Here is an 18,190-nt window from a genome sequence, read left to right on the forward strand (position 1 = left end):
GGTTTCAAAAGCTCAAAATAGCTCCATTTTTATGAATTTTTTTTTACTTAATCAACAGAATATTTCATTCCATCAATTTAACACATAAAAGATACATATTTTATAAGTAGTTTGTGAAATTTTCATCGAAAAATATTGAAAATTAAGGCGTGGACACGTCGTCTGCTATGACCCCTCAAAAAAAAGTTCTCTCGGCGTAGTCAGGATAACTCATGACAGATTTATCTGAAATGCAAAAACCAAAAATTTTCTGTTAGTAGATGTTCAACACTCGTACTTGGACGAAGGAAAAAAAAAAAAACAAAAATTACATTTTTGGCGGCGTTGAAAACAAAAAACCCTTATTTTGAGTAAAATTTGCACCCTTCATGGCCTTGAAAAATTACTTGGAATAGAAAAAAAAAAATTCCTTCGTTCAAGTACGAGATAATGTTATTTTGAAGAAGTGTGCAAAATTTGAAAGAGATCGGTTCATAAGTTTTCGAGGAATCGTGACTACCGATTTCAAAAATGTAGTTTCGAGAAAAACGCGATTGAAGATTTACATTCAAATAACATGTAAATAATCGTACTTACACCGTATAATGATGCAAATCCACGTTTTTTCCACGTGCCATCACCTGACACGGTAACATCTGTCGTATCTTCAACATTATTTTCATCACACGTTAATTTTTTTTCTTGATTTGCAGCAGACAACAAAATCGATTCGGCAACAGTTATGACGCACTCATGTATTTTATCAACATAAAAATTGTACGTTGATGCATTCAAGAATGAGGAACTTATATCCATCAAACCACAGAATTTTTTACATCCGGCAAGTCCTAAGCCTAGTATTCGCATCACAAAAATAAACGAACAATAGCTAAGCAGCTGCCTCGATATATCTGCCTCCATATACCTGCGTCACGTTCGGTTATAGCCTGATGGGTGAAACATCCAAAGGCTATATCTCTTAGAATATGACTCGGATCGTTTCAAAATTTTAAAGGAATATTCTCAACATATTCAATTATAAGATGAGCAAAAAAAAAAAAATTCTATTTTTTGAAATTTTGAAACCCACCTAACCCCTTAATGAAAATTCACCACTTGAACGTGTCTAGGGCTTGTATCGAATTTCGCTATAAGCGGAATTGTGATGCGCGTATAACTCGCACATATACCGCATGTGTACAGGTATAACCACCGCTACCTATCCTTCGTAGATTATGCAGTCATGTTATACGTATATACATTTGACCCACTGCTTCTCGTGGCTGTGTGTATGCATGTATATGTGTATAACGGGTCAATAAACGAACGTGCGACTTCATTACTGCAGGGTTATATATATTATTAAGCGGATATATTGGCGGTAATGTAAATGCAATAAGTGGTGTAACATTTCACCTTCGAGTATAACGTAATGTGGATTTGAATTTGGGGTAATCACTGTGATTTACATATAGCGTAAGAATATAACACGGCGTTTAATCGTAGCGTAGAGATAGAGGTGGAGATATTACGTCACCTTCCTCGTTTGGGGTAGGTTCTGACATTTTAGGGCTGGGGTGGTGGTGGAACTGTGCCAAGAAATAGGACGTTGGGGGGTTTTTGATTTATCGAAAGGTTAACGTCACCTTTTCGTTTTGTCTGTACCAGTTATCGCACGGTATATGCGATACGCGTTCTCGGAACCTGCGGATTTATCGTTACGTTATATGTAATATACGTGACGCTACTTTCTTGAGGATATAACGAATCTTGCGATAACTTACACGTACAGAGAATTGCCCGCGACGAGAGGAATTCAGTAATTGTGTGTTTGGTTAAAGATTTTTTACGACGAATTTTCAATATCTCGAAAAGACTGATTCGGCTGAAGTTCGCGTAACATTGATGTGACGATACGTAAAATTTTTAGGGGAAATCGTTATTTTGAAAATTGAGAATTTTCCAAAGTTTCATACCTAGATCGTAATTTAAGTGAAAACGTATTCATATTTCGGAAAATCAAATCCTTCAAAATTATTTCTTAACGTTGCAGAGTGATGTTTTTTTTTTTTTTTTTTTTTTTTTTTTTTACTCTTAATGTTTAGTTACGTTGACGTTTTTAAATTTAACGTTGCAAAGAGTTGGGAAAAAGGGGCGGAATTTTGTGGTTGACTTCGTTACGCTGTCTCGTGTCTTGCGTTCGTTGCATTGACAGCAAAAGATTCCGACTTCCGACCACGTCAAGATTGTGAAAAACCCAACGCATCGTTGTCAATTGTAACGCAACTCTTCGGTAACTGACCGCAATAATGCGGTTCGCACTGATATGATCATGGCTTGTTCCGAGATATGCGTGCTGGCCATTTTTGGAAAGCCCGTAACTATGGTATTTATCTTCAACGAGGTTCGAACTTAGAACGTATAATAAATAACGTTGACGTCACGAAACGTTGAAAATAAAATTATTACTGTGCAATTTTAGAGTTATACAACTAATGATTTTGATGGAGTTAAATTTTCAATATAGCACTGGTGCAATGCTGGAGACCCCATGTAAAATGTTATTTCATAGAAACGGAGATATCGATTCAAATGACTTTTTAACTTTATTTATATTTCAAGGTGAATTAGTTACACTTGACAAAATGGAATTACGAATGTGAAAAATAAATTTGTAAAACAACGAAACACCGGTGAATGAATCGGTCTAATCGAAAAAATCATAGTTTACTGAATTTTCTAATATTTTAAGCGGTGGAGATACAGCACGATGAACAGAAGGTATTTATTTGAGTGAGTGAATTGAATTTTCGGAAAAAGAATGAACTAACGATTTCTACGGTATTTCAATATTTTGATCTTGGATCGAATCGGATTCTTTTGGATGTTTTTTTATATGCAATTTACGGTGAACCTGCCGTGGGACAATTTCGCATCATCATCATTTTGTAGCGTAAGAGTTAAATATAAAGTAGTTGTGAAATAAGGGAATTTTTATTCACATCAACGCTAGGAACTTCAATCTCGTATCTTTTAGCTCGAAACGAGATATTTCCTTTCTTACCTCCCTCTCTATGCCTCTTTGGCATCAACACCACTCGCTGTCATTCATCTGTAATCCAATATCGGCAGATTTCGTTCCTTGAAATTCACTTCTCTTCTCTCCTTTTTTCATCTTCGTACAACCTTATACCACGCAGCTTTGCGCAAACATTCGATAGTCACGCGGCTGAAACCATCGAAGAGACTAGGCTGGAATTCGAGAATCTCCTCTGAAATTCGCAATCCTTTCCATGTTAGTCTCTTGACGTGCCGCGAACGATTGAAGTGTGCGAAAACGCATGTGACGGATAGATATTATCTTCTTTTAGCGTGAATTGTTGCAAAGACCGAGACACGGCAAGTCGTTCCTTCGGAAATTGAATCGTTCGTATGCAATGAGAGCAAAAATAACGCAAGTAGATTCGTTGTACATGTAAGGAGTAAATAACGTGTGTGGCACGGATGCGGAAAAGAAGGCTGTCGTCATTACATGGATCCTATATCTACCTGTTCAGATAATCTTCTTTCGACCTGCTTCCATGCCCGCCGCGTGTTTTCTCTATAACGTTGTGTACTTCTAATACGAGTTTTCACACACACGCATGCCCGATTTCTATATCGTACGTGTAGGAAGGTACGCCTCTGACCAAAGCTGGCTGCTGGGAGACAAGGAGGATGATCGGTGTAACGTAATTACTACTACAAGTTCATTGACCATCGCGCTTACGACGTCCATCTTCCTTTTCTTACCGCCTGTCTCGATGCGGCGCTCGTTTTGCTTTGATTTCCTTTGTTTCGATTCGCTTCGAGAACAACGATGATCGGACCCAAGCGATCCATCATCGAGCTTGTATAATCTCTGCTATTCGATTATTGTTGTTGTTGTTATTATTATTTTTTTTTCAAGACATTACTTGCAGATAAACCGAATTTGTCAGCTTCTATTTAATCACAGTGTCAGACGGCATTTTGAAATTATTTTATGAACTGCGTTAGCTCCTTTGTTTGTTTGTTTGTTTGTTTTTTTTATTCTTCACTGTATATTTTTCAATATTTGTCGGTGGTGCACGAGTAGAAAAGAAAGCTTAAAGTCATTTATTCGGGAACAGATTTAGTAGAACAGTACAGTCGTATTGTTGTAATTTATATCGTAAAGACCGGCAGCGAACAAAGAATAAAACATATCTAATCTGAAACTGCATCAATGCAAACTCCCTCTCTCTCTTATCTACAAGACTAGATCGAAAATGCTTGCAAAAAGGGTTCAGATTGATCGATTTTTAAGTGCCAACTTTACTATCCTTCTCATTTTTCTCATGCCGTTGAAAAGAAATACGGCATTTACTACGATACGTATTTTACATGTGCATACATATAACATTCGTCGCAATTGGGAGCTTACTGTAACACAGGTAAAACATTAATTACATCTTTGGCGTGTCTTGAATGGTTTTTTTCGTTACTTTTATTCGCGTTTCTTTCATCTCATTGTCGAGTAGCGTTTATACTTACCTAATTGTAAAACGTTATTCTTAATAACCTACGTTTAAAAGTTGAACGAGCTAAAACGAATCGCTGCTCGCCCGAGGCTACGCTTCGGTACAATGTGACTCGTTTCATACCGTTCAAGTATCGCATAGGTGTACCATATCTACCAATTTATCCATCCATCTCGAATTTGAATATGCCCTGGTTACTGGGTTACGTGTCTCGCAGCTTAACCCCACCAACGCTTTTTCCTATACTATACAACGCTGACGTATCGACTATCCCCCTTCTCAGACAACAAATCGAGTGGAAGTGTAACGATCCCGGTTATAGATATATTATATTCCATGACATTTCAGTCACAAGGTGAACCTATCTTGCAATTTCGTCGATACTCTGTATCTGTTTCAAAGACCGCAGGTCGAAAAATGCTTATACAGAGTGAAAAAGATTGTAGAAGATCGGCCGCTGATTCGGTTTGAACATTGTGCAGAAATCTTGAGGCTTGTTACAAGTATTGTAATATAATCAATTCTTTGGCCAGCAATGCCAAAAGTTGATTAAACAGAGCGCACAAGTATTTAAACGAATATGTTATCGTTAAAATTTTTATCCACTACGCAATGCAGGTATCTGCATTTTTATTTTGTCGATTTTTCCGTCCTTCAACGAGATTTTGTTTAGTCCTTTTCTTTATTTACCATCGTGTGGAAATATTTGAATCTTTAATTCCGTGTGTGTGTGTGTGTGTGTTTTTTTTTGCCACTTGGGCGCTGTCTCTGTTTCAAACGGTTTCGAGATGTTATAATACGAGAATAAAATATCATACCTCGCAGACGATTTAACCGCGGCCGCAACTTACACACCACCACCTACCTTTATAAAACTCATCGCTATCCGCATATGCTTACTGCATTTCTAACGGTTTAGCAAACATTCCGCGACTCCGAGATCCACTTATGTTAATGCCGCAGACAAAGTCGAGTGCCTCTCTCAAATTGCAGCTCTTGCATCACCAGCAGCACAACGGCTAGAGTATCGTGTCTCTTTGACGGGCCTGCTATCCATGCCTCTTCTTCGTATCTTCTTGTCCTCATCCTCATCCTCCCACTTCTTCGTCTTCCTCTTCTTCGCCGTCTTCTTCGTCTTCTTCGTCTCTTATAACGATATCTCTCGAAATATTACAGCTTCGGGTACGAGTCGCGCGGTGCGGTTTTAATGATCGAGAACGTGGATCATGTATTTCTACCGTTATTTTTTATTTGTCTTTACCTATAATCTTGACGAACCGTTTACCACTACCAAAATTAAACCTGCTTAGCACCTGAGGAAAGAAAAATATCGTAGATTTTACATCTCGAGTAGTGAATGTACGGACAGCATTTGTTTGGAGTTAAATTTACGGCAATTGTGGTAAAATTTGCAAATCCGATAACGAGAGTCACAATATCCTTAGGTAGATCAACCATAAGCCTTGTGCTTCTTAAGTTTTTTATTTCCCAAATTTATATTATATACACGACTGGGAAAAATGACGACGCGATTCCATATTCAGGGTTCAGTTGATTTATTTATTAAAGCGTGAAAGAAAACTTTATAACACTAAAAATCAAGAGGGACACTCTATGTATAGGTTGCCGAGATTACTGTTACTTCAACCTCGATTCTCCGAAGCCATAAACCTACCTTGCTTTGCCTTATCTTCACTTCACTTCACTTCATTTCATTTCATTTCATTTCATTTCACCAGATTTCTACAGACACGCTATTGAGCATTCGTATATTTAATACTTAACGTCTTACGGAGATTCTTTCCAGACAATTAATTCTCTCGCCTCTGAGTTCGTCTGTATGGTAACGTATTTAATGGTCTAGCGCTCTTTTGCACGGCTTTAATTAGCCTCTATTTTATCCGGATTTGAAGCGATTGTAACTGGTTTATTTATTAATCTATTTATAAATTTTTTTCTCTCTCTCTTTTTCTTTTTCTTTATATCCTCGTAGTGCAGAAATATGTATAGAGGTATCGCAACGTCTGTACTTTTAGCCACTAATGGCCGAGAAGAAAAAAAAAACAACTTATATATAATATATAAGTAGGTACATGTATTCCATGCAGCGGTGACATTTGACTTTTCTGCGCCAACACGTATGGTTATACCTTGTTGTACGCACATGTATGATTAAACGAACATTTGCAAACATGCGGATCGAGGCTGAACTCGTAAAGTGTCGTTTACACGTCAAACGTTGAACTAGCTGCTTCCGTGAAGAAGTTGATATTCTTATACGAATATGTTACCTATATGGTAAGTAGAATATCTCCAACGCGCAGTGTAACGACATTGCATCAATGTTCCTCTCTCTCTCTCTCTCTCTCGTTCTCTACGCAGCGTGGAACATAAATATAATCTATCACACGTTTAGGCAGTCGTAATATGTTGCGCACATGTCGAATCTTTCGTTTAATTTTCTTTCATTTAATTTTCAACCAATTTACTCAATCTTTGTATCACTCTACCGGTATACCTACTTGACATACTTGGCGTTGGCACACATACAATGTAATGTAATTCAACATCTGTGCTGATTAATGAGTCTCGGAATGTACCGTAATCATCATATGTTGATAATATTGGCAGAGCCGTGTCAATAAACTATGCTTTATAAGCATGATGACGTTCTTTTTAACGTAAATTCATTCGCATTCTCTCAGCTGTTGATCCTACGATGTTTTTCTCAGTTTTTTTCTTTTTTTTCTCCTTTGAGTCTCTGAGGTGCCTGCAGTTAGTCGGAAAATGTGGTTACTAATTGACTTTGAGATAAAAAAAAAAAAAAAAAATTCCGGGCCCCAGAAATCGTCAGAAATGACGACTGTAGCTTACGATTTTTTATAGAGCTAATGAATGTGTAGTCAATAGAAAATTGTGAAGAAAATGAAAGGGCTTAAGAATTCTAATACACGTAATATCGTATTCATTGTTAAATATTACAGAGTAAAACAGTTACTCAGATGAAATGTACATAAAACGCTAAATATAGCTCCATGATTGTAATTATAGCTCGCTATATTTGTCCTTGGTTCGAATTGATAAAATTAGATTGATCGAGTGTAAATATGCACGTGTATATATATATATGTATGTACGAGAAATGAATCATCGCCGTTAGCGATGAGGAGATAGATCAGTTTTGAAAAACAATTACGATGATCGAGTGCTGTGACGTGTTCTTTGTCTTCTGATTTTAATTCACATTTCACCTTTTAATCAGTGCCAACCTAATTATACCAACGAAAGTACCTACTTCTGATCGGTGTTCGATTATATATCGTTCGATGGTTTGCGATTTACGATCAAATGGTCTTTTTAAAACCCGCGGATGCTGCAGACTTTGTTATGTACGTACGGACACAAAGCAGCTTATCGTTATTTCAGCCTTCGACAGCTTACAATTGACTTATGCAAATATCGGATCGGTGTTTAGGTTTCACTTTCACACGGTTTCTAACCAACGCGCATATTTGCACGGGATTGTCGAGACTCCCGTTTTTTCACTTTCTTCATTCCAGGTTTACCTACGTATATAAATATTAAACTTGGAAGGGTCTATAAAATTTCGACGATTTGCAGTAAATGTACGTATTATACCGTATCTTTTACAAATCACGCGGTAGCTGCTTTGTGATTATCTTTGTCGGTCGATGGGTGGGCGATAGTCGCACGAACCTTAAAATTATCACGACTAATATATTGACAGACGAAGATAACTCGCAGAGGTAACTTGATTTTCACGATTTCGGGTCGCATTTTTTGATATTCGTTGTAACGTTATTGTAGTTGTTGTTTGTTTTTTTTTCTTCTTATTCTTAAATTTTTCCGACGCATCATCGCAGGCGCGACTTGTAGGTTTATTAAATTACGAATTTGAAAAGTTGAAATTTCATCGACAGGTTAAAAACAGTTGTGATTGATGATTGTTGATTTATATATGGAAACGTGTCGCGGTACAGACACTTCATATCGTCATGCATCGTGCAGCATGCGTTTTGTCAACTTTTACAATCGTTATTCTGCAGCTACGAACGAGTTATTTACTCTCGACGATGTATATACACACGTATAAGCACAAACGATGTCTGGATAATCTCTTCAGCTGTCATTTATATCAAACGTTCGACGTTTCAAGCACCTAATTAAAATTTATGCACCGCTGCACTTACGCGCTATATATGTATATACACATATGTACACGTATGAACGTTTATAAATACGTTCTGTTTTATCACCGAAGTTTACAGTTCGATGAATCTTTACTCACGTGCCAGTGCAAACGATCACATGACGTAATATCCAAATCTATGAACACGTTATTATTTAAAAGTCGAATGTAAATGTCTATGTATTACAACTTGTCACTTACTTGTTGTTGAATTTCTAAATTCTCATTGACCGCGTCCGTCCCTTCTTGCTGTATTTGTTATACGTGTTTAGTACAGCACACGCACGCACGTAAAACTGTACCTACACGTATATACATTATACATGCATATATTTACAGGAGTTATCCTTAATCAAGAACATGCAGTACATACCTATAGCGTGTAATATATTGTCCGAATTCTAAACCGTTACACAAGGTACATCCTGTTCAGATATATGCGCGTAAAGGGACCCACGATTTTGGTTAATTGTTCAGTGTTCATTAAGCATGGGAAATCATTAAGTTCCTTGACTAGTTTTCCGTGCCTGCGTAATATGTATGTAATACACTCGTTGAATATTCCTTTGATCCGGTGACTTTTTATGGCACAGGCAAGCCTTCTTTAAGTTTCTTACGTAACGATAAAAATTTTGTAATATAGTAAGACTGACTAATGATTAATTTGTACAATAATTTGTGCAATATCAAACTATACCAGCTATCGGTGTATGTAGTTGAAATTTGCTCGTTGTTATCGTGGAAGGCTTGAAAATTTGTATTGTTGCAATAACTTTTTCCTAGATCCGCTCTTATTCCATAATTTTTAAAATTAGTAACAATTCTCGTCAAAAGATATATTCGGACAACAAGATTTACTTGAGTAGTATACGAAATCATACTGAAATTATCAATATTAAAGTAAAATTGTTGATCGGTAATCATCGGTAGTCGTGAGAAATCATTTAGGATTACAGGAATCTCTTTATAATCTTGAGAAATCTTATGAAATCTTGGAAATCATGAGAAATCACACAAAGTAAAATTATTTGACAAGTAATGTCTCGTAACCACTCTATAAATTGTGATTAATTACGAAATATGCAATTGCGGTGTCAATTTTTGCCCCATTGAATTTCCTTTTTTAACTACCTATCATTTGTAATTATAATATATACATAATTATTATGATAAAATTTCACACCACAAAGTGAAGATGATAATAATAAATCGTCGCGTCTTTGCTATTGTACAAATATTACGCATATTAATTTCAAGACGGGGCACGTGAGTTAAGTAAGAGAATTAAAAAACAAAAAAAAAATCACCATCGTAAATATACTTACATTAAATATCCTATGTAACAAGCTTGCCCAAAATCAACTCACGATTTTCATGTTCCCTCGTGCTGCTTTATTCTTATCATACCATCCGCGTAGGATGAAAATAAAAATAAAACATAAAATAACAACAATCACGTTAATGCGGCCTTTCGGAAGTTTAATTCTTGCCGTCTGTTTCAATTTTGGTTTAAATTTAACCGGCGTGCTATAAGTCTTTCTGCTCGTGTAATGCTCTCGAGAATAACTTGGATGAATGCAGCAGCAGAAGCAGCAGGTAGGTGGGTTTTACCCCTCTTAAAGAGTCCGAGAACGTTACGCAACGAATAATATGCAGAACGTGCAACGCTGCAAGGAAGCCCTACGTGTCGCATAGATTTGTATACCCATGCATACCTACGATGCAGAGCTCTTCTTCTTCTTCTTCTTCTTCTCTCCATTATACGCTCTCTAAAAACGTACACGTACCTGTGATACGGCATATATTTGAGTATTGTATGTAGCTAAATGCCCTTGGTCAGGTGTACGAAGTGTACGAGGTACTTGTAGTTGAATCCGTTATTTTGAGGTTGCAGCTGATCGGTGCAGCGGATCATAAAAGCTTGAACGTTTCCTGCCAACGTTGGTGGTGGTGAATTCTTAACGGTCATTCGGTCGATTTAACGATATGCACGAAAGGTGTTCCTCTGCGAGAAGTTACGTTGATTATTGTATTACATCCTACTTTCGCACGTGTCCATGTAATAATTGCAAAACGCTGAACAACGTTGCTGCGAAGCTTTTCATCTTAGAGAATATGCTTGCAAGCTATCCAGCGGATTATCTTGTACGTTGCATATTATTTATACATGTATAACTGGAAAGTGAAAAGGGTGACGATCAGACTGAATAAACTCCGGGTGGTGAAGTTATCGACACGTTTCGATATACGTACAGTGTGTATAGGTATGTATGTAATATACATGTAAGTACACGGCATTCTGAGGTAAAGTTGACACCGGGATTACAGAAGCCTTCGATCTCGTCGCGTTATACGGTAAAAACGTATAACGTACCTCTACATATGTATATAAATTATTACGTGCAGCATTTACTCGTTACACGTCCATAACATATGTAATGCAGTTGTGATTACACATATATATATATATGCATGTATGATGTACATGTGTATATTGTTTCAAACACTTGTACCGGCTGGCTCGTATTAACCGTACGACGAGAAAAGGCTCTCGACATTTTCGGCCCTTCGGTACTCAAAATCAAATTTTTCAAAATAGTACCTAGATTTTCAAAAATTCGGAAATCTGAACTCTTAATCTTTATCAATAAAACAGACCCGAGTCTGTTTGTACAAAGTCCACGTAGAAACGAGTTCTCGTCGATCTCGTGATTCTCCTCAAAGATTTCACCTCGTACCTTACACCTATTTACATATTATCTATATGCATATACACGCGCACACACACACACACACCTCTATAAAAGTGTGTTCGTAATTACGCTAATTTACGTTATACGCGACTAGTTTGACGCTGGAGACGAGCTGGTTGATTAATTATACGCGGCATATCGCGTGTATGTATTATACGTATTGGATTATGTCAAAAAAATCGTCTATTTGTTTCTTCAAACTTCAAGTCAAAAATATTGTTCGAAATAGCGAAACAAAGATGCTGTCCAAGCTTTAGTTTTTAATATTAATATTTAGAGGAGCCTCGTCGCGATTTTCTATTTCCCGTTTGAATAGCATGGAAAAAATTGGATTTAGGCTTTGGAATTTTATAACTCGGCAACGCATTAGTGTAATGTTAGGACTAGAACGTATTTTTGTAGGGAATTGAACCCTCTACAATAAAGGTTTGATATCATTTTATGATAAATTTAGTCTTTAAAAAGTTATTTAAGGTCAAAGGTCAACAAAGGACCTGTCTGATATTATACATAATATTAGCACACACGACTATATTTATATACATGCATGTGTATGTCATAGTATATGTATATAATTATAGTGTATCACGGGTTATACCATAATATACTAAACGGTAAATATGATTTATTATCCGGTTAGTCAGATTTTTACGTCTCTATAACGTCGTTTATACGTATAGGTGGATGATTTATATTTCAAATAAACTAATGTTTTTTCTTTTATTTATTTATTTTTTTTTGTGCCGTCTTCTCTTTCGACATATGTTATACACTTATGAAAAATTGGTATGGTAACACGTGTTTACGGCGTGGGTTTTTCTTTACTTTTAATTATTTCTATTTACACACCTAACCACGTTCTATGTATGGGATATAAGTAAATATGGATTTTGTCACATCCGACGGTATGACTTCATATTTGAAATATTACGCAATGAGAACATTTTATTCTTTCTATAAGCGTTGAAACCTTGTTATAGACAATTGAAATCGCTGTACAATTACAGTAGAAATATAATATCAGTCGGCAAAGATATTACATTGTGTATATGTTACACAATTAGAAAGTATTTTTGCAGAAACGTGATATCCACTTATGTAATATTTTCTATTTTGATTTCTTTTACTTTTTAACTGAATCAATTTGATGAATACTATCGATATTGTATCGACTGTTTGATATTTTATTGAATTAAATAATAATCTTGTGTCATAAGCCTACAATTTATGCAAGTTAAATAATTATTGTATAACACATCACCACGTTAATCGAGTTAAAAAGCATAAGTATTTTCTCTGATTACATAACGTCTATACATACATTAAACGTTCACGTAGATACCTACACGTGAATAATCATCGCGTGAAATTCCGCTCGGTATATATACGTATAACGTATCTATCTAAATATTTTAGATCTAAAATAACCGCACAGATTTATGTCGCTGTTTTTTTACGTCTCTTTCGTTCAGCAGCAGCAGCAACGATGGCTGAAATTACGTCTTGAGGAAAAGTACGGGTATAAGAATAAAATACGGGCGCTGTTTTATACAGCTTATTGATCGTATGGCTGTAGATTTTGATTTTCTCCATTACATACATATATATATATATATATTTTTTTTTTCTTGCCTTGAAATGTAATTTATTCGCGAGACGTCGGCGGCGTCTGAATTTGGTTTTGAAATAATGCAGTTTTCATATCTAGAAGCGAGACGATATAAGATCATCATCATCGTATTACGCGTTACGCGAGCAGCACAACAACTTTGCCCAGACTGCAGTCTGTGCTGCTGTATTAAACGAAACTGGGTTGTGGGCTCGTTTTAACTTACTACCGGCTATAGTCGCGGATCGGTGAGTGAGGGAGCGAGTAGTCGGTTAGTTAGTTAGTTACTTAGTGAGTGAGCGAGTGAGAAACGTGCAAGGGCCGTAAGCTCCAAGGTTAGTTTTTCATTAACGCGTGTTTGTCGGGTAGAAAAACATGGAGCAACTACTGATGCTGATGCTGGACCGTTTTACTCTTCTAAACTGGGGCAAATGCTTATAATGGTATACCAGACTTGTCTAACCCTACGTTACTTAACCAAACCAAACCCTAAATCTACACTGCTTAGCTAATTCATTGCAGCAACATATGTTCGCGTGTGTGTGTGCATGTTGTGCAGGGTGTACGGTAAGAGGATGAATGAAATTTATTGAATCACGATTCATTTGCATCTCTTCGTTACAGAGATGCGATATATCTACAGGTATACGCAGCATGTACATACACGTGTGATGAAATCGATGCCATCAACTTCGCCAACTTTCGTGTACGGTTCTTCGCTTTTATATTTTCAAACCGTTGAGAAATTTGCGGTCAACTTTTGTTCGTATCTTTTATTGGGTTTTATTTTTCTTTCTTTGCGGAACTCGAGTTTTCGTTATAACCGAACTGAAGATATCTCTCACGGCTTATCGCGAAATCTTGTTAAATAATATATCATCTGAAATGTTTATATCGTTCTTCGAAGAAAATTTGAACAACCTATACGTGATCTAAGAATGTTGAAAACTTTTTCGTCAATGTTACACAGTCGAACATGAATATGGCATAATCTTCGGGACGTTGTAAGATGTTTGGAAAACAATCTTTGGATTAAAAATGACGTATAAAAAATCGGCGGATGGAACGGATGGATGAAAAGAAGAACACTCGGTGCCCGGAGCTATGAATCGAAACGGTTGGAAAGGTTTCGTGTTTGTGTGTGTGTGTGCGCGCGGCTTGTACATGTCGAGTTGGAAAGCGTCGTCAGCTAGCCAGTCGGCGACGGATCAGCTGTTTGGTGGCGTCAACGAGATGCGCGCGCATCTCGGAAATATGTACAGTCAATTCTTCGTCGTCGTCGTATCGTGTCTGAGTGTTTACCGTAAGCGTTTGCCCCGCTCGTCCCAAGCCGGTGGCCTCTTGGTTGGTTGGTCGGTCGGTTGGTTGGTTGCTTTCGTTCCTCGCGTAGGACAAGGTCCGAGAGACTCTGGTTTGTGCGGTATATACCTAAGACGGGTAGTCGATGAGAAGAGGTAGAGAGAAGAAGGTACCGTAAGGAATAAGAGGTAGACTGAGGAGATTCCCGTGGCGCTCGAATTCCGGTTTCTTAGCCTCTGAGATGCCCGGACCCCGGGCCCCATCATCAGATGCCCAGAAGGCTTCTTCTACTTTGTACCCCAAGAGTTCCGAGTGAACTTGCTGCCAAATGCGGGAACGTAAGTCAATTTGATCAATGTTCGTCTTACATGTTACATATTGTGTACTCTTGTCAACGTTAGATCGAGGCTTGTGTCTTGCAGGGGTTTCGACTCCCGAATCGACCCTGTGGACCTTTTTTCTTCTCTCACTCCCTGTCTGGCTCTGGTTTTTTTATCTATCTTTCTCTTTCTCTCTCTCTCTCTCTCTCTTTCGCTTCTTGACCTTTTCACGTAGCAGTTTTGAATCGCGCGATGGAATGCGGCTCCTTTTTGGAGACCGAGTCGGAGAGTGAGAGAGAGAATGATCCATGGGTCGTTCAAACGTTGCCATGCTCTTGACCGTGCGTCGTTCATCCTGAGAAATATCGCCGGGGTTTGTTTCTGATTAATTTTCGTTTACGTACATATTGTATATGTTTGAACGTGTATGGTGGGAAATTTGATTCTTAAGAATAACACAGCATAACATAACCTAGAGATTGTTAGTCAATTGGGCTCTTAATCCAATGTATATCTGGTATACAAGTTGACCGACCGGTAAGAATGTTTTCAATGTCGAAAATAGTTATTTCTCTGACCGTGAATTCGAAAACTGTTATTGAGGAATTTTTACGACACCTTCGAATAATACCATGTGTGAAATTTGTGAAACTAGATACGTTGGTATCCAATATCGAAGAGTCGTCTTTCTTACGTATTCGGATCACTCGAGCCCCGATTACTGATTACAATTCGCTTTTCCTCGGACACTAGATATAAGCTTATTTATTTTCAAAGTGCATTTCAACACACGCGTGTGTCGGGTGGTGTCGATAAGTCAAGACTTTCGGAGGCAAAGCTGTTTGTGTTCTTGCTGCTGCTGTTGGAACGGAGAGCGCAACGTGCGCGGAGTGCTTGAATCATTATTATGATAATGAACGTATTTTACATGTAGACGATGGATGCGGTTCAACGGTGAATTCCATTTGTAAATCTATCAGGTTAGATTGATTTATGCTATTTGAAATATACGAACGGGATTTGATAAGTTTATTTGTTTATATCTTTACTCGTACCGTTTGAAGTTGCGATGCGATGCACGTCTCTGTTTTCAATTATCTTTTTTCATCTTACGAAATGGAATGTATTTTTTTATTTTTTCCTTGCAAATTTTTCGAAAACTCGAACTGTCGTGCGAATGATGTTTGAAAAGTTCAAATAATCAAATCTGAAGATCTTTGATGCCAGAACTTTTCTCTCAACTTCGTTCTGCTCGTGACGCAGCTCCAAATTCGAGAAGCGAACGATTTGATTGTACAAAAAAATATTGGAAAACAATGGACACGTAACTGTATAATACAATTCAAGAGACGGAATTGCATGCAGACAATTCATTATGTATGTATTCTGTACCGTCTGCGTTACGTAAATTCCATATTGAACATTGCTTAACAGTATCTGTACTACTACCACCACCATTACAACTACTATTGGCATGCCAACTCTGGAATATCATTGTTTTTTTTTTTTTCATTCCTTTCACTCTATTATCACAGCGTATCGAAGTAACTGATTATTTTAGCAAGCATGGTACGTTTGTTGTACCATAAACGTCAAACGATTTGCCTGACGACGAATTCAAAATTATGGATACACACGTATCTGTAATAATGGGTAATAACGTCGTTTGCAATTATTTTCAATTTGAGGCTCTTGAGAAGAGGACAAAAGCATGACACTTCGTTATCGCGTCATTGTATGTACTGTATCATTATCGTTGTAGTACATAATATATGTATAATGTTCGGGGGGAAACGGACTACTGAATGCATACTTTGACCCCTGCAGCTGGAGAATTCAGATTACTTACGTAACTGTACGTGTGGTATAAATGGGAAATCTAATTAGCTGGTTCTGCTGCTGTTATTTTACCCGTTAGTTAATAACGCCGTGCAGGTAAGCCGCAGCTAAGACACTCTCCTTTCGCTCTCCCATCACGTTTTAGTGGAACGATACCTACGTAAAACATCGGACACATGAATCATACACACGTGTACGTTGTACATACAGTATCGTACAAATCTACTTGCATCCGTTCATGCTCCGTGTCGTTTCTTTTTTTCTTTTTTTTTCCACAATTCAGAGCGTCCCGTTTCGCGTTTCAACCAACAATACCGCAAAGCTTGCGAATCTGAGAGTGGATTTATGTTTCGAAATTTTTTTAAATCATTTTTATTTTAATTCATTTATTTGATAAAAATTTAAAAACAATACGAACAAATTACCAGTGAAATCTGGAGAAATGATTGATTGTTCGTCTTATTCCAAGAGTTTATAGGTTATTATTATATCATATGTACAACATTTGTGACGCATATGACGTCTTTCCGTAATCTAGATGACCGTTTATACCAGCACTTTGTTATATTTATATACATTCGTACGTAGTTTTGCACTCACGTCATAACGGGACCATTCCCCATTATCCCTGAATGTGATTCATGCTGGTAATTTTTTTTTTTTCTTACCGCGTGCAGAACAATAATTTCTCATGAACCCTATTGTACAAAATATCTTTAGAAATATCAAGCACATCCGTTTCGTACTCGTAACAGACATATAACCTACCTCGTTTGAATTCACGGATTATACATATATTCCCACTATACATAGGTATGCGTTACGTAGTTGTAGGTATAGAAAATTTTTCCCGGAAGCGATTTATCGATTTTCATCGCTGTTTTATGTTAATAATACAAAATGCAGACGAACGAAAGGACACATGTAACAACTTGTACATATTTATATCTCTGTTTCTTGGTAGATACTTCAGTTACCATTATATCGATAACGTCACGCGGTGATGATGATGATGATACGGTATGCATTATACGTTTTTACAAAACTTGTAGGTACGCACACACACACACACACACATGGCATAATTGTTACGCACGTTTCCCGCTCGCTCACACGTGCGCGGTATTAGCGTGTGTATTTTGTATATACGACGGCTGTCTCGTTGTAATTTGAATTCACAGTCTACCCTGTACGTCGTCGTACGAACGAAACGCCCACGCTCTGATTCATTTTACAACACGACGTATCACACGCAACGTACCTACACGTGTACATGCGAGTAACGAGCTGCTATAGGCGATTTTTACTTGTTGCTCTATATTCGCGGGTTTTGGTTCTTTCCATTTTTATTTTTTTTTTTTTTTTGCATCTTCAAGTGCGAGCAACGAGTTTCGGAATTTTTTTTTTTTCATAATGTAAATTACTTATTTATTTAATTTTTTACCAACGTTTTCGAATAAAGTTTGTGACGAGTTTCTTGTCGTGTTCAAAGGTTTCGTCGGTGCTGTAACTGAACGGTGAAATTAAAAGTATAATACAATTAATATGAAAAGAATTGAAATTAGTTTCACTATAATAATATAGTTGTAACTGTTGAGATATTTTTCTTTTACTTGGATTTTAATGTGAGAATACTTAAC

General features: G+C 37.1%; 1 protein-coding gene across 7 annotated transcripts in view; it reads left to right on the forward strand.

Annotated features, from left to right (window-relative positions):
• The window catches only part of trc (Serine/threonine-protein kinase tricornered), a 111,336-nt gene that overhangs the window by 85,735 nt on the left and 7,411 nt on the right, over positions 1 to 18,190 (forward strand). The window contains exon 1 of one of the 7 annotated variants that reach the window (XM_046611775.2): positions 14,422 to 14,729. The exons of the other annotated variants lie outside the window; for them this stretch is intronic. Coding sequence (XP_046467731.1) covers positions 14,720 to 14,729 — 10 coding nt within the window. The 5' untranslated portion in view covers positions 14,422 to 14,719. Of the gene's footprint in view, positions 1 to 14,421; positions 14,730 to 18,190 lie in introns of those variants that run through there. 7 annotated transcript variants of the gene reach the window in all.

Source organism: Neodiprion pinetum, chromosome 2 (genome assembly GCF_021155775.2).
Source record: "Neodiprion pinetum isolate iyNeoPine1 chromosome 2, iyNeoPine1.2, whole genome shotgun sequence".
Classification (NCBI taxonomy): domain Eukaryota; kingdom Metazoa; phylum Arthropoda; class Insecta; order Hymenoptera; family Diprionidae; genus Neodiprion; species Neodiprion pinetum.